The following is a 22,554-nucleotide window of genomic DNA, read 5'->3' on the forward strand; positions in this document are numbered from 1 at the left end:
TAGAAGGTGCTGAGTGAGGACCTTTGGTAAATATCTGCAGTGCATCTTGTAGATAGTACACTTTGCTGCTACTGAGCGTCGCTGGTGGAGGGAGTGGATGCTTGTGGATGCAGTGCTAACCAAGCTGGCTGCTTTGGCCTAGATAGTGTCAAGTTTTCTCAGTGTTGTTGGGGCTGCACTCATCCAGGCAAGTGGGGAGTATTAATTCATACTTCTGACTTGTGCCTTGTAGATGGTGGACAGGCTTTGGGCAATTAGGCAGGGAGTTACTCTCCACAGTTTTCCTAGCCTCTGACCTGCTCCTGTAGCCACTGCATTGATGTGGTGAGTCCAGTTGACTTTCTGATCAATGATTACTCCCAGGATGCTGATAGCAGGGGAGTTAGTGATGGTAACACCATTGAATGTCATAGGGCAGTGGTGAGATTGTCTCTAGTTGGTGATAGTCATAATTGGCTGGGTTGGATTTGCCCTGCTTTATATGTACAGGACATGCTTGGGCAATTTTCCACATTGTCGGATAGATGTCAGTGTTGTAACTGTACTGGAACAACTTGACTAAGGGAGCACCAAGGTGTTGAGCACAAGTCTTTGGTAGTATTACCAGAATGCTGTCAGGGCCCATAACCTTTGCAGTATCCAGTGCTTCCAACTGTATCTTGATATCAAACGGATTGAATCGAATTGGATGAAGACTGGTAGCTGCAATGCTGGAGAACACTGCAGTAGGCTGAAATGGATTATCCACTTGGCACTTGTGGGTGAAGATTGCTGAGAAAGTTTCAGCCTTATCTTTTGCACTGATGTGCTGGGCTTTTCCATCATGGAGGATGGGGATACTTGTGTAGCCGCCTCCTCCCGTGAATTGTTTAATCATCCACCACCTTTACGACTGGATGTGCCAAGGCTGCAGAGGTTGGTTCTGTCTATCACTTGCTGCTTATGTTGTCTGGCATGCAAATATTCCTGTTTGGTGGCTTCACCAGGTTGACACCTCATCTTCAGGTTTGCTGAGCGGTGCTCCTGGCATACTCTCTTGCACTCTCTACTGAAGCAGGGTTGAACTGCCAGTCATGGTTTAGTGGGGGATACGTCCGGCCACAAGGTTACAGATTGCACTGGAGTACAATGCTGTTGATCACCCATAGCACCTCATGGATGCCCAGTCGTGAGTTGCTTGATCTGTTCGAAGTTTATCCCATTTAGCATAGTGATAGTGCCACACAACATGATGGAGGTATTGTCAATGTGAAGTCCAGACTTTGTCTCCACAAGGAGTGTGCGGTGGTTGCTCATAGTGATATACTCATGGACAGATGCATCTGCAGCTGACAGATTGGTAAGAACAGGGTCAAGTCTGCTTTTCCCTCTTGTTGCTTCCCTCACCCACTGCAGCAGACCCAGTCTAGCAACAATGTCTTTCAGGACATTAGTGAACCAGATGGCTTTTTTCCAACAATCAACAATGGTTTCATAGTCAGCAGTAGATTCTTAATTCAATTTTGTTTTTAAACAAGTTCCATCATCTGATTTTCATACCCCAAGACTTTTGACTAAAACAGTTTTACATGGAAGAAACCTGAACTTAGGACGGCTGCTGAGATCATCTGATCACAGATTGAGGCAAATTCAGGAAACCAGCGTAAAATACACAAAATTCTCTGTCCTGAAATTACCATTTTCTACAGATAGTGGTATGACCAATTTTGAAGAATGAACTGACAATCAAGCCTCACTATTCCTTCAGCCATGACAAATTGGTATGAAAATCAACTTGTCTGACTAGCTGGTTCCAGTTTGGAATCCAAATGCACACCAGGTTTCACCATAAACAAGAAAAATAACTGTTCATTATATACACTTATACTTCAACAAACTGTCAAAGAAGATGGATTATTCATTATTAATCTATTACTATAAAGCAACCTATAATCCTTTAAAAATGAAAAAATAGAAATTGCTGGAAAAACTCAGCTCATTTTTTTGATTCAGACCTCCAGCTTCTTCATTTCTTTGCTTTGCAATACTCCCATTACCTCCAGTACAGATACCCATAAACATAAAAGACAAGATAGTTGAACATGATCTTATGAATAAAAAAAAATTAGTCAGTGAAATCAGTTCAGTATCACCAGTCCAGACTACAAATTTTAAATTGAACTGTTCTCACAATCCTCTCAATCTTATGGAGCACAACAGTATTATCTGCAAAGCGATGAGCAGTCTTTACTTCACTGGCAGATTGCCTGGACCCAAGACTTTAGATTTCCCTGTATGTTTTAGGATTCTTTTAGTTTCTGAATGTAGCTTTTCCTGCTCTTTTGACAGAGTAGTAGACAGCATTCTACACAGATTTTGTTGCAACTGGCTTTTGGTGGTTTCCGTTTGGATTTTATTCACAGCGCAGCTTTAAGCTGCAGGTAAGAAAGTTGTTACCATATTGAGCTCCCCTGAACCTGTAACACATGATGCCAATTTGTTTGGTCTCACTGGGCCAGAAAAGTAATTTCGGTGGATATGTATCACTTCACTTCTTTCTCCCCCATAAAGTTGCAAATTCCTTGAAGACTCTTTCCCTTTTTAATGCAGTTATCACTCTTCCCATTTCAATCTGCAATCTAATGCAAATTGTGTGGTCTTTACATATCTCCATATTTCAGAGATGAAACAGCATTTTGAAAATGCATTTCATCTCAAGGTACACGACACACAGATCCAAAAATCATGCTCACATATCTGCTATACAGCACTTATAATATCATTCAAACGCAGTATTGGTATGAATTGTTTGTCGTTACTACATTTACTTTTCTAAGAACTATAGAGTCTAGTTAAACTATCACATTTTGGAACCAACACCATCGGGGACTTCAACTGCTTTGACTCAGTTCAATCAGATGATTTTCTAGCCTGTATTATATTTCTGTTTTCATCTGAGTTTTCTCCATGCTTAACCAATAAGGATGTTGTCCACATCCAGATGTAAGTCTACAAATTTCCTTCTTACCTGTACTTCCTTAGTATCTTCCCATCACCCTACAATGACCTTTAATAAGGTAATAGTTCAAATATATATTTAATTGAGAAATAAACAACAAATTAGGCAGTACATGCACAGGTATTACAAGTTTAACAAAAGGAAGAATTTATCCATGAAAAACACCATTGCAAAAAGCAGAAAAAGAATATACCTGAAATGTTGACATGGTGACAACATACATGGTATTAATTATGTTCAGTACAGACAACAAAAATAATAGCTTAAATAACAGGTACAAATAATAGTTTAAGCATTAAGAGGGAGGTTTGGAAAGACAGACTTTTTCACACCTGGGCATGCAAAGAAAAAATTCATTACAGGAGAAACATTGGAACCATCCAACTGATATGAATTCCAAATATCCCTATCATATGAATATCACTAGAAAGTAAGATAAGACAGCACTCAAAGAGAAATTAAACATCTTGCCTGCTAAACTTATTTTAGCTTACAAGTAAAAGGCAAAGAAAAAAATATATAAAACATCACAGAATCATAACCAGATCCAACCTCATAATATCATGAAATAACCTTCACTAAAAAACTAAGAAATAACACGAAATGAAACTGTATCAAAGTGGGAAAAACTTATACAGTGGGTTGACACCCGCATTTGTAAAGCAGGTGGTGGTCCAAATGCTAATGTAAAAAAAAATCTTTTCCTGAAATTTCAGGAATATTGTCAATCATCAGGTAATTCATCACTGGGAGAAGACATCTTACTCAAGGTTCTTAAATATTTTTGAATAGTTAGAAATAACATCAATTTGGATTCTATTAGATTTGATACAGTAATACATCTTTTGTTAGTATTTAGCAGAGCCATATACTTACTCACTTAAAAACTGTACCAGTTGTTATTTGTGTTAATAAAACAGGAAGATTAGTAAATTACTTCATTTCAGTTTTATTTTACATCTAATCTTATCTGTGGGGCAATCAGAGGCTCTTCCCTGGATAACATAAAACCACAGACAATAGAAAAACCCAATTTATCCTGCCAAACCTGGAAGTACTGCGTGATCTGTCAAGAATCGTCAATGGGGGAAAAATGGATCAAGGCCAGAGATGAACTTCAAATGGAAAGGAAAACTAATGACTTGAGAGAAAGGCAGGTTCCTTAAAATATCTGGAATGCTTATAATACAGATGAGGCTGATTAAAAATAAGCAGGCTATTTGAAGGACAGTAATATTTTTTGGGCAGCTTCTTCTACAATGCCTGAAACTTACAAACACAACAAGTATTTATGGAATTTCCTAACTTGAACTCAGTAGACTGAAGTAGTTGGGAAAATTCTCCTGATCCATGTTACCTCTAAATAAGAGTTAGAAGCTATAAATCATACCAGTCCAGTATGAAAATACATTGTGCAATATTCCCAGTATTTTCGAGCAAAATTGTAGCAGTTTCTTTAGAACTGTCTCTTGGCAGTCTTTAACGAGAAAAAACAGAGTTTCAACATACTTCATAATTGGCTCTTGAGTTTTGGCTAGTGTTTTGCTTTAATTGAACAATATAGCTATATGTTAACACAAATTGAAAATCTTAGTCACAGCCAACCGAGCTGGTTTAAAAAAAAGTGAGCCAATTCACCCCACTTCATCTTTTTTTCCTGTTTATTCTATGACAAGATGAGGGCATCGCCAAAAGGACCAGCATTTGTTGCCTATCTTTAATTACCCTTAAACCATTTGGCTTGCTAGGCCATTTCAGAGATAAGCTGAGAGTCAACCACATTGTTGTAGATCTAAAGTCGCATTCAGACAGAGCAGGTAAAGTGGCCGACATTCTTCCCTAAAAGATAGCAGTGAACCAGATTGTGCTTTACGACCAATGGTAGTTTCATGGTCACCATTACCAAGCCAACTTTTAAATTCCAGAATTATTCATTGAATTTAAATTCTACCAAATGGCATAGTGGGATCTGAAGCGGTGTCCCTAGAGAATTAGAACATGTTTCTGTATTACTGGTCCAGTAATATTACCATTACAACACAATCTCCCTCATCTGGTAATAACAACACTAAGTTTCAGTTCTGGTAGAATTGCAAAAACATTGTTGAACAGGAAGTTATGTGACAAGATAAAACCATAGAAAATAAGCGATTATTATGCAGCACCTAGTTAATATTTAATACTTATATCCCAAATACTAAGTGCATACGTTTTACAGAGTTCATGAGATACAAATGGATTATAAATGACAAGTTATTTTAGATGTTTATACATGTAATTTAAACCTAAAAAGGTTAGAGTTAGAGCAGCCGCGAGACAGGAATGTCAGTGAACCTGATAAAACCCAGAGGAGTAGAACCTGGATCAATTTCAGCTGGAGTAGCACCAGTAGTGGGAGAGAAGCAGTGAACCTGGAGGTGATTGGTGGCAACTGTAACTGGATTCTGAGATGAACACCTAAGGTGATGTCAGGGTTCAAAAAGTGACACAGCGCAAGAGGATTGGCTGCTTAGGAACTAGGCCGAGAGACTGAGTAAGTGGTACCAGGAAGGTGGGGGGGGTTTGGGTCGGGCACGTTTTGGCGCCGATCATTTGGCCCCGCCGTTTTGTCTCTAAACTGTTTTGGCGCTCATTACTTTGGCGCTGAGCTGTTTTGGCGCCAAGTCAGAATAAAAAAAAAGTCTTGTTTGGTTAAAGAAGAGAGGATGACTAACGACCCAATGTAATTTTCTCAACTAGCAAGAGTTGATAGTCAAAGCTGTAATGACACACTGTAGATTCAAATCTCGTTTTGTAATCATTTTCTCATTTAACAATTCTTAATAGTCACCTACTGCCTTGATGATATTTAAGCCCTTCCGTCTTCACATTGGAAAGCTGTAATACAATTTTCTTTCTATTTTCTTGTAGACCCCATACCAAAAATGGCTGAAAACATTCTAAGCAAGAGAGACAAACCAAAATGTTGACACGATGGTTTTCTGTATATATTGGCACCAAAACAGCTCAGTGCCAAAGTAATGAGCGCCAAAACAGTTTAGAGCCAAAATGGCAGGGCCAAATGATCGGCACCAAATGGGCGGCACCAAATAGTTCCAATCCGCCAGGAGGGAGACAGAGTGTAAAGTCCTTGTTTTGGTAGTTATAGTTCACCAGGAAGAGAGAAAGAGAAGGAAATCCACTATCGAGAGTAGGGGAAAGGTTGAAGAATTGGTCACAATTCATTGTTTGTAGTTAACTGTGATCACAATGGTAGAATAACTCAGCCCCATGGAATGCTGCTCTGGCAATGTGGGAAATCACCTTCTAGTGTCCATGAAGACCATGGGTACAGGAAGTGTGTTCAGCTGCAGCTATTGATTCGCTGCATCAAGTGGCTGGCACTACAAATTGACTCACTATGGAGCATCCATGAGGCTGATAATATTGTGAGTAGCACGTTTAGCAAGCTGGTCACATCACAGATGAGGACTGCACAGGCAGAAAAGCGCTGGGTGACAACCAGAAAAACAAGAAACTGTGGGCAGTCAGTGCAAGAGTTCCCTGTGTCCATTCCCCTCCCAAACACATATACTTTTTTGGATACTGGGTTGGGGTGGAGAGAGGAGATAGCCTCTCAGGGAAAAGCAACTGTAGCACAACTGTTAGCTCTGCTGAACAGCAGCGGAGGAAAAAGACTGGGAGAGCTTTAGTGATTGGTGACTCGATTTTAAGGGAGACTGACAGGTGGCTCCATGGCAGCAAACAAGATTGTTGGCTCCCTGGTGCCAAGGTCTGGGATACCTAAGCGCGACTGCAGGGCATTCTGAAGGGCAAGGGTGAACAGCCAGCAGACATGGTACATACCAAAGACATTGGTGAAAAAAAACAGGCCCTGCGCAGGAGTTGAGAGTTAGGTAGAGATTACGGTAGGGGTTGTAGCATGAGAAGTGGGGCATACCATTATGGATAAGGAAACCATCACGGCAGAAATGAGGGAGAAGTTCTGAGAAGGGTCTTCAAATACTGACACCTGGGAAGAGCTTAGAAATAAAAAAGTGCCAATTACTTTGTTGGGATTATACTCCAAGCCTTCCAACAGTCAGAGAGAGATACAGGAGCAGATATGCAAGCTGATCACAGTAAGAGGTGAGAGAAACAGGGACATCAACTTTCCTAACATTAATGGGAATCAGATTCTGGATTAGTGGTGCTGGAAGAGCACAGCAGTTCAGGCAGCATCCGAGGAACCACCTTAATGAGAAAGGATCAAGCTGGGTGTAATTTTTAAAGTGCATCCAGGAGAGTATTGTGCATCAGAATGTAGATAATCCTCCTAAAGATGGGGCAGTGATAAACATAATCCCAAGAAATGTAGCCTGTCAAGAGTTTGAAGATTCAGTGGGTGAACATTTTGGGGATTGTGGCCATAACTCAAAATCATTATGGAAAGGGATGCGGCTAGTGCAGAAATTAAGTGTCTAAATTGGGGGAAAGCCAATTTCAATATCATTGGACAGGGTCTTGTAAAATAGAGTGGGAACAGCTACTTGCAGCTAAGTCTATATTTGGAAAGTGAGAGTCTTTTTAAGTAGCATAGTGAAAATTCAGGCTCAGTATGTGTGCTCCTCTGGGATGAAGGGAAGAGCAGTGAACCTGGATGTCAAGGTACAGAGAGTTTGCAAAGAAAAAGAAGGAAGCATGTGTCAGGTGCATTAAAAACAGGAGAAGCCCTTTCAAAAGTATAGCATATGCGAGGTTGTTTGAAAAGGAAATTAGGAGGGCAAAGAGGGGCCACATAATATCTTTAGTACATAGGATCAAGAAAAACCTCAATGCTTTTTATAAGTATATTAAGAGTAAGAGGGAAAAGGTGGGACTATTAGAGACTGATGTGTGGACCCAGTGGACGAGTTAAGGTCTTAAATGGCTATTCATTACCAATATTTACAGGTGAAAAAGACACTTTAGCTCAGGATTTCAGTTGGGATGGTAAGGTTCTAGAGCACGTTAAGATTAATAAGAAGATAATATTAAACATTTTAATGTGATGCAGGTGCACAAATCCCAGGGCCCTGATGAGATATATCCTAGGCTGCTTTGGGAGGCAAGGGAGGAGATTGCTGGGACTCTGGTGATATACTTATGACTTCACTGGCCACAGTGAAATGCTAGATGACTGAAAGATAGATAATGTGGTTTATTGGTTCAAGAAGAGCAGCAGAGATAGGCCAGGTAATTACAGACCAGTTAGTTTGATATCAGTGGTAGAGAAATCATTGGGATAAATTCTGAGGGACAGGATTAAGCAATACTTGCTAAGTACAATGATTGATCAGGGATAGTCAGCACAGAGTTGTTAGAGGGAAATCCTGTTTGACTAATTTAGTTCAATTTTTTTTTGGAAAGATGACTAAATGTTTTGATGAGGGGAGTGCAGTTGATGTGGTTGTCATGGACTTCAGTAAGGCCTTAGACAAGATCCTACATGAAAGGCTGCTCCATAAAGTAAGAGCCCATGGAATCCAAGGCAACTTGGCAAACTAGATCCAAAACTGGCTTACAAACATAGGAGGCAATGGGTGATGGAGGTTTTTTTTTGTAATTGAAAGCTTGTGACCAGCAGTGTTCGGTGCTGGGGCCCTTGCTCTCTGTTATGTACATTAACAACTTGGATTTGAATGTTGAAGGTATAATTAGTAAGTGTGCAGCTGACACAAAAATTGATGTTGTTATTGATGCTGAGGAGGATGGTCTCAGGCCAGAGTCTGATACTGATCAGATAGTAAACTAGGCAGAGCATTGGCAGATGGTGTTTAATCTCAGTAATTGTTAAGTGATTCATTTTGGAAGGTCTAATAAGGGATGGACATGAATGGTACGTCTCTAGGAAATACTGAAGATCAAAGGTCCTGTGATGTACAATTCCACTGTTCTCTGAAGGTATCAGCACAGGTGGACAGGGGAGTGAAGACGACAAATGACTTGCTGCCCTTATTAGCCGGGTTTAGAATACAAGAGTAAGGAAGTCTTGTTAGAACTTTACAAAACATTAGTTAGGCCACAGATAGAATACGGTGTGCACTTCTGCTCGGCGTGCCATTCGAAGGTTGTGACTGTACCGGAAAGGTTGCAGAGAAGATTCGTCAGGATGTTGCCTGTGATGAGAAGTCTCTGTTATGAGGACACACTAGACAGGCTGGGCAGAGGAGGCTATTGGGGGGAGGGGGGAGGGGGGGGGGGGGTGCAAAATTATGAAAGGCATAGACAAAGTAGATCACGACAATCTCTTCCCCATAGCAGACATGACCAAGATCAGAGGGTATTAGTTTAAGGTGAAGAGCAAGTGGTTTACAGGAGATATGAGAAGGAATGCTTTCACCCAGGAAGTAATAGATACATGGAATGTGCTACCTGAGAGGGTAGTGGAGGCAGATACTCTCACCACTTAAAATATCAGGCATACTACGCTATAGACCAAGTGCAGGGAAAAGGGAGAAGTATAATTTCAGGTTTGTTGGTCAGCATAGACATAGGATGGGCCAAAAGGCCTGTTTCTATGCTGTATAACTCTGACTCTACAGAAAACATCTTAAACTTGAGGAGTCATAACTTAAAAATAATCGAGATGGCTGTTCTACCATTTGTTACTCAATTCTTTTTGAATTTTCACTGCTGCAGTTCATCTACCAATACACCATAAATATTTCCTTATCATTACAAATTTTTATGGTCATAACAGCAATGAGATTTTGTGCCAACAGAGTGTTTACCAATAAGAAACTGACAAGGACAGCTGACAGGAAAATCAGAACTTTATGAGAACATCTTATAAACTAGCTCATGTTATTTACTGCTCATGGCCTGAAATTGAAAGGTGATCTCCAGTATTCACTCACTGCAGCCAATTTACAAAAATTGTACAATTATGCTGAAAGTTAATGATCTCATAAATTTACATTATATCTTCATTTGCCTGAAACAACCCACAACCATTGAAGAACACCACTTTTTTGCATGCTCATGCTGTTTCAAACGAATGTTCAGCTTTGGTATTAAATCAAAACAAACAATTCAAGCAGGATATGAAATGCAATGCACAAAATCAAGTAATCACAAGGCGAACACAGCTCCCAAACTAGAATTCAGCATTTCATGCTCAAGTGCAGTCACAGATGGGCTTGACATACAACCATACTCACAGCTTTACATTTCTATTTCATTCATTTCCCAAGCAGTGAACGCTCCCAGGAAGTAAAAACATGAAAACATTAAGCTTTCAAATCCTCAATTAGCACTTTTCCACTATAATTTAGTTGTCATTGTTGACAATATTTAGTCATTTTTTTTCCACACCTTCGGTACAACTTAAGCCTCATTCATACTGAATTTCCCAAATCTAACTGTATTCAAAACTGGCAGATTTTTAACTTACAAATAGCAATACTGATAAGGATCTTTGTAGCAATGATGAAATCAATTTTCTGTTCCCAATTGTACTGGGATAGCCAGCGTTTTCAGATAATGTAACCTTGAAAATACACTTGGTTCTAAATATTTCGAGGTAAAGACATTCAATTCCACCCAGCAACAGGGAAGCAGTTTAGTGCAAGTTTTCCAAAAGAGCACTCAGGACAGTTTGTGAATCACAGAAGATCAGTTCAAAAGATTACAGACAGAGACCGAAAGTCACTGAGTTGACAAAGTGTAGATTGTGTGTTAGACGTGCTGTACTTTAGCCGTGTTGCAGGAAAGACAACAGAACCACACAGATTCTATATAAAAGATTCAGAGAGAAATCGAGTAGTTGGCCTTCCGAGGAGTCATACTGGACTCAAAACATTAACACCTTATTTCTTCTCCCATAGATGCTGTCAGATCTGTTTAGTTTCTGCAGAATTGTGTTTGTTTCAGATTTCCAGCATCTGTAAACTTTGCCTTTATATTTTTGGCATAACTTGCCTTGCTATATAAAATTATCACCAAATTCACTGATGCCATAAAGTAAATCAAATTGAATCTGTATTAAAAATCTAACACACTTTTGAAATGTATTTACTACAAATCTGATGGTTAAAAGTGCATGGGAATTAAACAAACTCCTCCTAATTTCCTCATTTAAATCAATCTTATTTAACCTGAAATACAATGTAAACAATGTTGCAACATGCTATTCCAAAATGTGAGTATTGCCTTATAGTTAAGTGTTGTGCGGCAGATTGCTGCATCAACAAACTGCACTCAGTTTCACAAATAGAGTGTTTTCAATTCTGAATGACATTCAAATCAGACAGTATGCAGAGGGAAGACATACTTTCAAATAGGTTCTGGATTAGTGGTGCTGGAAGAGCACAACAGTTCAGGCAGCATCCAGGTAGCTTCGAAATCGACGTTTCGGGCAAAAGCCCTTCATCAGGAATAAAGGCAGTGAGCCTGAAGCGTGGAGAGATAAGCTAGAGGAGGGTGGGGGTGGGGAGAAAGTGGCATAGAGTACAATGGGTGAGTGGGGGAGGGGATGAAGGTGATAGGTCAAGGAGGAGAGGGTGGAGTGTATAGGTGGAAAAGAAGATAGGCAGGTAGGACAAGTCATGGGGACAGTTACTGAGCTGGAAGTTTAGAACTAGAGTGAAGTGGGGGAAGGGGAAATGAGGAAACTGTTGAAGTCCATATTGATGCCTTAGGGTTGAAGTGTTCCGAGGCAGAAGATGAGGCATTCTTCCTCCAGGCGTCTGGTGGTGAGGGAGCAGCGGTGAAGGAGGCCCAGGACCTCCATGTCCTCGGCAGTGTGGGAGGGGGAGTTGAAATGTTGGGCCACGGGGCGGTGTGGTTGATTGGTGCGGGTGTCCCGGAGATGTTCCCTAAAGCGCTCTGCTAGGAGGCGCACAGTCTCCCCAATGTAGAGGAGACCGCATCAGGAGCAACAGATACAATAAATGATATTAGTGGATGTGCAGGTAAAACTTTGATGGATGTGAAAGGCTCCTTTAGGGCCTTGGATAGAGGTGAGGGAGGAGGTGTGGGCACAGGTTTTACAGTTCCTGCGGTGGCAGGGGAAAGTGCCAGGATTGGAGGGTGGGTTGTTTGGGGGCGTGGACCTGACCAGGTAGTCGCGGAGGGAACGGTCTTTGCGGAAGGCAGAAAAGGGGTGGGGAGGGAAATGTATCCCTGGTAGTGGGGTCTGTTTGGAGGTGGCGGAAATGTCGGCGGATGATTTGGTTGATGCGAAGGTTTGTAGGGTGGAAGGTGAGCACCAGGGGCGTTCTGTCCTTGTTACGGTTGGAGGGGTGGGGTCTGAGGGCGGAGGTGCGGGATGTAGACGAGATGCGTTGGAGGGCATCTTTAACCACGTGGGAAGGGAAATTGCGGTCTCTAAAGAAGGAGGCCATCTGGTGTGTTCTGTGGTGGAACTGGTCCTCCTGGGAGCAGATACGGCGGAGGCGGAGGAATTGGGAATACGGGATGGCATTTTTGCAAGAGGTAGGATGGGAAGAGGTGTAATCCAGGTAGCTGTGGGAGTCGGTGGGTTTGTAAAAAATGTCACTGTCAAGTCTGTCATCATTAATGGAGATGGAGGGGTCCAGGAAGGGGAGGGCGGTGTCAGAGATGATCCAGGTAAATTTAAGGTCAGGGTGGAATGTGTTGGTGAAGTTGATGAATTGCTCAACCTCCTCGCGGGAGCACGAGGTGGCGCCAATGCAGTCATCAATGTATTGGAGGAAGAGGTGGGGAGTGGTGCCAGTGTAATTATGGAAGATCAACTGCTCTATGTAGCCAACAAAGAGACAGTCATAGCTGGGGCCCATATGTGTGCCCATGGCTACCCCTTTGGTCTGGAGGAAGTGGGAGGATTCAAAGGAGAAATTGTTAAGGGTGAGGACCAGTTCGGCCAAACGAATGAGTGTGTCAAATAGCCAGAGAAGACAAGGAGTATGGAATGCATGAGAAAAAAAGGATGTCTTGGAGCAAGTTATTTTCAGTCAAATCTGTGCGTTGTCTTTAGTTTTAAAGTAGTCCAGTAACTGTGTGCTTAATAGCATTCAACAATGGAAGATATTGGATTTTAAATGGATCAAGAAAACTAGATGCAAGAAATGTCTAGTCTTCTAATGGTAGATGACTGCCTCAAGCATTGGAATGACTTTGCACTAATATGACAATAGGGAAGCCATATGCACATGCAAAACTCGTTGATCAGCTTTAACAGCACATTAGAAAGGCTTATTCTTTTGAATTATACCTCAAACACTCAATTCAAAGCACTACATTGTGCACATCAGTGATTCAGTTATAATTTCAGAAAGAAAATAAAATACTTTTCAATAACATTTAAATGACATCCTTTTCACCAGTAGTTGGGATAACAGCACACAACCTACATGGTTCCTTAGGAAAGGCTTAAAGAATTTGAACTTCATTTGCTGTCAGAACATCATGAATACATTGATCTAATGACCTAGAGATGGCATTTCTTTAAAAATAATTACCTCATTAAAAAAATTTTCACAGCTGGAGTATGAGAAATTGTACTCTGTCTAAAGGTGCCGAATGGGAATTGCAAGAATGATCTGAGTGATGGATATAAGCACACACGTTGAGAAGCGGCACCATCTACTCGCTTAAAGAGCACTAAGATGATTTCTGAATTCCTCTGAATTGATTCCAAATAAAGATACACAGCCTTACCTCCTTAGGAATGGAAAGTAATCTATTTCTGTCCACATTAAAATTTGTCAGCTTCCGCAACTTTCCAATACTTCGTGGCAAACTCTAAAATAAAACAGACATTATACAATATACCCAAAATCAAGCAGATCACAAGGTTATTCAAATATTAAAAATAAGTTTACAAGGATAACAAGTTCTTATTTCCTTCTCTATTCAACACTAGAAGTATAATAATTAAGAATTTTTTTAGGAAAAATAATTAGGATTATAAATCTGATTACTTTCATTGAATCTTCAATATATATATGTCCTTTTAGATATAAATACATACTTCCCTTTGAAATTACAGTCATCAAACCAGGCTCAGAATCGTGAGTCTTTGCTTATCTCCTCTTCAACTAAATACTTAGTAGTTCAAACCAACATTAAACTAGGCACTTGCTCCAAATTATGTGGATTATTTCACAATCGATCTCTTCTTCATTAAGAATCAAGAAAAATTTATTCTAGTTGAATTGTGTAAATTTCTCAGATTTAATTTCAATTCAAATGGAATGTTGTAACTTATTTTTACAGAAACGGAATGTTAAGATGAAGGATGCATTGCTGAGGGCACACTGGGAGTATAACTTACAGTGTCAGTCTTCTTACTCAAAAAAGGATTAAGTGCATTTAGAAGCATTCCGTGTAAGGTTCACTTGAATGATTACTGCGATGAAGGGATTATTTTATGTGAAAGGGTTGAACAGCCTGAATCTATATCCATTGGAATTTAGAAGAATTCCAAAGGATATAGAAGAATTAAGAGGTGGCCCTATTGAAGCATACATATTTGACAGAACTCAACAGGATGGATGTTAAAAGGATGACTTTTAAAAAAAAGTGGAAGGAAAGTAGTGTGGAGCTTGCATCTACTCCTGAATTGGAGGCTTTTCTTGTGATTATCCTGGGTTTTTTTAATAGCAGAAGGAGAAAAATGTTATTTTAAAATTATTTTTCAAACAAAAGAAAGAATGTGAGGAAGGAGACCTGTCTACATGCATGTTGAAGGTTCTGGGGAGAGATTTTGTTTTTGTGTGCATAGAACTCGGAAGATTGACCTTTTCAACTTGTTTGTCGAGGGTTCACTGCTGGCAGTTAAAATAATGACAGTGAGCAGATCTTGGATCTGTTATTTTTGTCAAACAGAATCTAGGAGTCCAAAGGATTGGCATATCTTAGAGCTGTAAGCCGAGTGTTAGGGGATCGGAGGTGGTAGCTATTTTCGAGTTCAGCTAAGGACTGGATTTTAAGCATTTAGTTTTTTTTTGTCTCATGCTTAAAATTAAAAATTGTGAGTAAAGGTAGCTTTTTTTAAAAAAAAACATTTATTTCGAGCTTCTTCTTTTAAGCTTACAATATAGAATATAGGCTTAAATTTGTGCAGCACTGTGTGCCAGCAGCAGTCTAGAAACGCTGGAACTGAAAAATGTGTGGGTCTTTTTAGTTAAGTCTACGTTAGCAAATGTTTAAGAGGCAATTATGTCAGTCAATGGAGTGGAATGCCCTTCCTGTTAGATGTGGGAGATAAGGGAGTTGATTATCCTTGGAGACACTGTCTGCACTGTGTTTGGATCCATCTCATATCAAACTGTTTAGATTGATTGGAGAGGCAGCTGGAGTCGATGAGGAGCAGACAGGAAGCACAGAGTGCAACTGTTCGTAAATTTAGTTAAGTGGTCATGTCACAGGTTCAGTCAGATAGATGGGCAACTGTCAGGAGAGGTAGAAAGGTAATATAGGAGCTTTTGCAGCTATTCCTCCCTCAAACAGATATACCCTTTTGGGTACTGTTGTGCGAGTGGATAGCATCTTCGAGGAAAACAGAAGTGGCAGTCATTTCTTGGACACTTCTGTCAAGCCAGATTTGTCAAGATTCAAAAGGGTAATGTTATAGGGGGCCCTCCAGTCAGGGCACAGACAAGCACTTCTGCAGCTGAGCTCGAATTTGGGATGGTAAGTTTCCTCCCTGGTGCCAGCGTTAAGGATGTCTCAAAGCAGTTGCAGCATAATGTCAAAGAGAACAATGAAAAGCTGGATGTTATTGTACACATTTGTAAGAATGGCATAGTTAGGGATAAGGTTGAAACTTTACAGAATGAATATAGGAAGTTAGGTAGAAGGTTGAAAAGCAGAACCTCAAAGATAGTAATCTTGGGATTACTCCCAGTGACACATGCTAGTGAGAGTTGGAATAGAAGACAACAAGTTACTTAGAAAGGGCAGGTGAGAGCAAGCCAGAGAATGAAGTAACGCTGAAGAGTTAAATTGTATTTATTAAAATACAAGGGGTCTTTCAGGTAATGAATGCAGGGCATGTATAGGAACATGGGTTTGGAACACCATAGCTAATATTCAAACGTGGCTGAGGGAGGGACAGGACTGGAAGCTCAATGATCTGGGGTTGAGACGCTGTAGGAAGGATAGATAGGGAGACAAGAGGGGGAGTGGAATTTTTGATTAGGGATAACATTATTGCTGTACTTAGGGAGGATATTTCTGGGGGATCACCAGTGAAATTATATGAGTGAAACTCAAAAAAAGGGAGTTGATCACCTTGCTCGGATTGTCAGAGTGAAACGGAGGAACAAATACACAGAGGTCTCAGACATATAAGAATAATAGGGTTGAAACAGAAGAGGATTTGAACTTTCCAAATACAGACTGGGACTACGATAGCCTTAAGGGCTTGGATGGTGAGGAAATTGTTAAATGTATTCAAGAATTTATTTTAATCAAAATGTAGATATGCCCACCAGAGAAGAAGCAAAACTTGACCTTCTTTTGGGAAAAAGGTGGGGAAAGTTACTGAAATTTTAGGGGGGACCAAAGATCATAATTCTATTTGTTTTAAAATAGTAATGGAAAAGGACAGGCCTTGTATAAAAATTAAAGTTCTAAATTGGAGTAATGTAAATTTTGACAGTATGAGACAGGAATGTTCAAAAGTCGATTGGGGTAATCTGTTCACAGGAAAAGGGAAGACTGGCAAGTGGAAGGCTTTCAAAAGTGAGATAACAAGAGTTTATAGGCATTGTGTTCCTGTTAGAGTGAAGGGTAAGGCTGGTAAGAGTAAGGAATGATGCATAAATACAGATATTGAGGATCTGGTCAAAAATAAGGAGACGGCACATGTTAGGAATAGACAACTAGAATCAAGTGAATCTCTTAAAAGAGTATAAGGGGTGTCGGGTCATTCTTAAGAGGGAAATCAGGAAGACAAAAGGAGATATGAGATAGCCTTGACAGATAGGATTAAGGAGAATTCAAAAAGATTCTGCAAGTATGCTAAGAGAAATTAGGGAGAGAATAGGGCCCCTTAAAGATAAACAAGATCATGTGTGTAGTGGAACCATAGGAGATGGGCGATACACTTACTGAATATTATGCATCAATTTTTGGAGAGGACAATGACATGGAGGTTAGGAAACTCGGGGAAATAAAAAGGATGTCTTGAAACAAGTACACATTACAGAAGAAGTGATACTGGAGGTCTTAAAAACCACGAAGGTGGATAAATCTTCAGGATGTGATCAAGTGTATCCCAGGACATGGGAAGTTAGGGAAGAATTTGCTGGGATCCAAGCAGAGATTTTAGTATCTATAGCCATGGATGAGGTTCCAGAGAACTGCAGGGTCACTAATATTGTGCATTTATTTCAGAAAGACGGTCAGGAGAAGAGATTCTAAGAGATAGGATTTACATGCATTTGGAAAGGCAAGGAGTGCTGAGGGAAAATCATCATGGCTTTGTGTGTGGGAAATCATATCTCACAAACTTGATTGAGGTTTTTTGAGGACAGAACCAAAAAGATTAATGAGGTCAGTGCAGTAGACATTGTCTACAAGGACTTTAAAAAAAGCCTTTGACATGATAGATTACATAGAATCCAGGGAGAGCTTGTCAATTGGACGCAAAAGTGGTTAGACAGTAAGAGACAGAGGGCGGTGGTACAGCGTTGTTTTCAGACTGGAAGCCTGTGACCAGCGTGTTCCACAGGAATCAGTGCTGAGTCCATTTTTGTTGGTCGTTTATATAAGCAACTTGCATAAGAATTTAGGAGACGTGATTAGTAAGTTTGCAGATGACAGCAAAATTAGTAGCATAGATAGAACTGTACAGCACTAAAACAGGCCCTTTGCCCCATAATGTTGTGCCAAACATGACACCAAATAAAACTAACCCTCTCTGCCTATCCTTGGTCCATATCCTTCCACTCTTTGCATATTTGTGTGCTTATCTAAAAGTCCATTAGTAGATTCAAGCACAGTTACAACATTTAAAAGATATTTGGACAAGTGCATGAATAGGAAAGCTTTAGAGGGATGGCTCCTCCAGGGGACAATGACTACAATATGATAGAATTCAGTCTGTAGTTTAAGACGGAAAAGAGTGAATCAGATGTAACAGTATTACAGTTGAATAGAGGTGACTATAAAAGACATGAGAGTGGAAGATGGTGATGCAACAATAGCAAGAATTCCTGGGAGTAATTCAAGAGGCAAACCAGAAATTCATTCTGAGGAAGAAGAAACATACTGAAGAGAAGAAGCAGTCATGGCTGACAAATGAAGTCAGGGCCAACATCAACGCAAAAGTAGTAACATAATATTGTACAGATTAGTGGGAAGCCTTTAAAACAAAAACAGCAGTGGATAAGAAGAAAAGCAACAAGGTGGGGGAGATGAAGAAATAGGAGAATAAGCTAGCTAGTAATATAAAAGAAGATTGCAAGAGTTTTTTTGGATATCTAAAACGTAAGAGAGAAGTAAGTGTGAACATTGCACTCCTGGAAATTGAGGCAGCAGTAGTCATGGTGAAGAACAGAGAAATGGCAGAAGAACTGAACTGGTATTTTGCATCAGACTTCACAGTGGAAGAAACCAGCAGTAGAGTCATACTTCCTGAGAATTATAGGTGAGTGTATTAGCCGTCATAAAGGGGAAGTGCTGGGGAAAGAGAATAAAATCGCCTAGAACAGATGGAGTATACCTCAGAGTTCAGAAGGAGATAGCTGAGGAGATTGTAGAGGTATTGGTGTTGATCTTTCAGGAATCACTAACATCAGGAAGGGTCCCAAAGAACTGGAAAATGGTTCATGTAAGACCTCTGTTTTACATGAAGGGAGGGAGGCAGAAGACAGGAAACAATAGGCTGGTAAGCTTGACCAGGGTCATTGGTAAGATTTGAGAGTCCATTATTAAAGAGGAGATTCCATTTACTTGAAGTGCACATTGAAACAGGACTGAGTCAGCACAGGTCATCAATGCGAGATAATGTCTGACAAATCTGTTAGAATACTTTATGGAGGTACCAAGCTAATTAGACAAAGGAAAGCCAGGAGATGTGACCTATTTGGATTTCCAGAATGCCTTTGACAAGGGCTGCAAAGAAACTGCTAAATAGGATAAAAGTTCATGGTGTTAGGGGCAAGGTACCAACACAGACAGAAGATTGGCTGACTGGCAAAAGGCAGAGTGTGGGGATAAAGGAGCCTTTTTCAGGATGGCAATCATTAACTAGTGGAGTTCCACTGGGGTCAGTGTTGGGACCACAACTATTCACGCTATGTATTAATGATCTGGATGAAGGAACTGAGGGCATTGTTATTTATTTTGCACATTACACAAAGATAAATGGAGGAACAGGTGCCCATTGAGGAAATGGGGAGGTTGGAGAGGACTTGGGACAGGTTAGGAGAGTGGTTAAAGAGTCAGGTGAAACACAATGTGAGGAAGTGAGAGATTATGTACTTTTGTCGGAAGAATAGAGATATAGACTATCTTCTAAACCGGAAAAGGCTTTGGAAATCTAATGCACAAAAGGAATTAGCAGTCCTCATTCAGGATTCTCTTAAAGTTAAAATACTGGTTCAGTTGGCAGCTTAGAAGACAAATGCAAGGTTAGCATTCATTTCAAGAGGGCTAGAATACAAGATTAGATTAGATTAGATTACTTACAGTGTGGAAACAGGCCCTTCGGCCCAACAAGTCCACACCGCCCCGCCGAAGCGCAACCCACCCATACCCCCACATTTACCCCTTACCTAACACTACGGGCAATTTAGCATGGCCAATTCACCTGACCTGCACATCTTTGGACTGTGGGAGGAAACCGGAGCACCCGGAGGAAACCCACGCAGAAACGGGGAGAATGTGCAAACTCCACACAGTCGCCTGAGGCAGGAATTGAACCCAGGTCTCTGGCGCTGTGAGGCAGCAGTGCTAACCACTGTGCCACCGTGCCGAGTAGAGACACACTGCTAAGCCTGTACAGGCTCTGGTCACAGCACATTTGGAATATCACTAGTAGTTTTGGGCCCAGTGTCTGATGAGAATGTGCTGACATTGGAGGGTGTCCACAAGAGGTTTACAAGAATGATGCTAAGGATCAAGGGCTTGTCATATGAGAAGTGGCTAAAAGACTCTGGGTCTGTACTCAATGGGAGTTTAGAAGGATGAGGAGGGATCTCATTGAAACTTGCAGAATACTGAGGGGCCTAGATAGCATAGATGTGGCGAAGATATTTCCACTAATAGGAGAGAATACGTACCGAAGGCATAGTCTCAAGATGAAGGGCTGAGACTTTAAAACTGAGATGAGGAGAAATTTCTTCAGCAAGAGGGTGGTTATTCTGTGAAACTCATTGCTGCAGAAAGTTTAGATCCGTGGCCCACAGGAGTGTTTCTTTCTTTGTTATTTCTCTTTGTTTATTTTTAAATGTGTCTCTGCAGAACTGTATTGTCTTGTTTGCCCTCTGAATGTGTTTGCTTGAGATTAAGGAAACATTGCTATATAGCAGTTTTTCCACTTGTTTAAAGAATAGGTCTAGTTTATAATAAACAAGTCATTTTTGATTTCATTAAATAAACCTGGGAAAAGAGTTTTGTTCCGAATAACAGAAGTACTGAAATGAAGCAATTGGACTATTTAGTATTGAATTTAAAGATTCATACTAATGGTACAACTCAGAAGTGAAGCTGGATTAACAGCACATTCTTCCTGTCAGAGTTGCAACATCCACGTATGAGAGAACACAATGATAGATGTAAGCTGAACCACAACAACATGTAAGCTGAGTCTGCGAGCCATGTATGATGTTAAAAGCGTGCCAGAAATCTTTTAAAGTTGCCTGGAACAGACCATTGCTTCTCATGTCATTGTAAAATCTGCCTTATTTAGAGACACTTTTACAAATTATGGCTAAGGAAACCTTTAAATGTTCTGCCAAATCTGAGGAATAGGAGCAAACGGGTGGGATGAGATAGAGATTGAAGAATCAGACTACCAAGATGGCATGGGGGAATCAAGAGGTAAACTGGGGAGTGAACCCTCAGGTCTTGATGTTGGGACAGAGATGCATGTATCTCTATGGCAGGGGTGCATCAATAAAAGGAAAACAGAAATGTGGGATCTGGGAAAGCCTTGGAGATTGAAAAATTGGAGATTTTTCGAGAAGTAGTCAAGCAAGAGAATGGAGCTAGTGATTAGGTGGGGTGTCATGGGTTTTGGGGACTAGCATTTTCTTCAAAACACAAACAACAAAAACAAGGTGGTAAGGACCATTAGACAAGGACAATTCTTGTACTGAGGTGAATAAACTGTCGGATACTTCACCACACTTGATTGTTCGGATAGATATTGAGAACTAAGTTAAAAAGGAAGGGATTAAATATTTGAAAAGAAGGAATGTAAACAGATTTGTTGGGAATGGGGTTAGAAGGGAGGACATTCAGACAGAGTCTAAATGACCACCTTCTGTGCTGTAACTTTTATAATTCTAAGTAATTCCACCTTCATTGTATCAAAGCTCAGAAGTCATTTAGAAGAATTAGTTCAAAGCAGACTTTAAGGTAACAGGCACTAAGGGATCAGTCCCAAACCGAATCCACTGTTGTATGTACAATCTTGTGATTGGGCTCAGGTTAATATGTACCTGATGGGTTTTGATACATGCGGTCCAAGTTTGGAGCACATCTGACTGAGGGTCTTAAATCAGAATTTGTACATTTATCTGAAAACGGATCCAAAACTGGCTCTAAGGAGAGAGAGTATGAGAGATGAGAGCTAAAAAAACCAGGTAGACTTCTTGTTCTTCAAACCTTCCTTAATAATTACTAGTGCAAAATCACATGCAAAGAAACAACTACACAGGACTTGATTTCTGTATAGCAAATGTAATAACATTTGACTAAGTATGTGATAAAACAGCAATCAAATAGCACAATCAAATATCACATGGTCCAATGACATAGGGTCAACTTCATATGATCAAACCTTCAGGGATACCAATCAGAGTTTGGAACTTTAACTGGGTATTAATTATTCTCCACTTGCATTGAATTTATTGCTGGTGGAGATTTGAGGCTGTAATTTTCTTGTCAAATTCTAAACAGAAAATCACTGCTGCCATCTCAGCATTATTCAAAAAATACGAAACAAAACTGATGCATTAGAATTTTCTCAGTATCAATGAAATTGGACGTAACCAGATTTCTTCAGTGCAGTATGCTTGTCCATGACTCTCACTGAATAATGTTCAAAGTGGAGAATGTTGGTCCTCTACATGAGCATTTCATGGATGCGAAACAACTGTGGTTAAGTGTACATCGTGTTTAATGACAGTTATGCAAATATCACACGAAGATTATCGATTAAGAATGGATAACATCATTTTGCACGTTATCTAAAACTTTGGCTTTACAAACTAGTGACTTTTGCAAAATTGATGGGGAGGATAAAATTCCAATTTGTGCCTCAAGTTAATGCTTTTTGGCTGAAAACTTTGATCTCAGATATTCCCAGATATGTATGATTGGTTGAGCTGCTTGGTAAAGAACATAGTTTCCTTTTTAATCTGCTTGTTTTAAAG

The 22,554-nt window shown here is 40.2% G+C and overlaps 1 protein-coding gene across 2 annotated transcripts in view; it reads right to left on the bottom strand.

The window, feature by feature from the left end:
- Nucleotides 1-22,554, bottom strand: part of lrrc1 (leucine rich repeat containing 1) — a 179,367-nt gene that overhangs the window by 38,162 nt on the left and 118,651 nt on the right. For both annotated transcript variants that reach the window (XM_072560262.1, XM_072560270.1), the window contains exon 10: nucleotides 13,661-13,744. In XM_072560262.1, the coding sequence (XP_072416363.1) occupies nucleotides 13,661-13,744 (84 nt within the window). The remainder of the gene's footprint in view (nucleotides 1-13,660; nucleotides 13,745-22,554) is intronic.

The sequence above is a fragment of the Chiloscyllium punctatum genome, chromosome 3, assembly GCF_047496795.1.
Source record: "Chiloscyllium punctatum isolate Juve2018m chromosome 3, sChiPun1.3, whole genome shotgun sequence".
NCBI classification, from domain to species: Eukaryota; Metazoa; Chordata; class Chondrichthyes; order Orectolobiformes; family Hemiscylliidae; genus Chiloscyllium; species Chiloscyllium punctatum.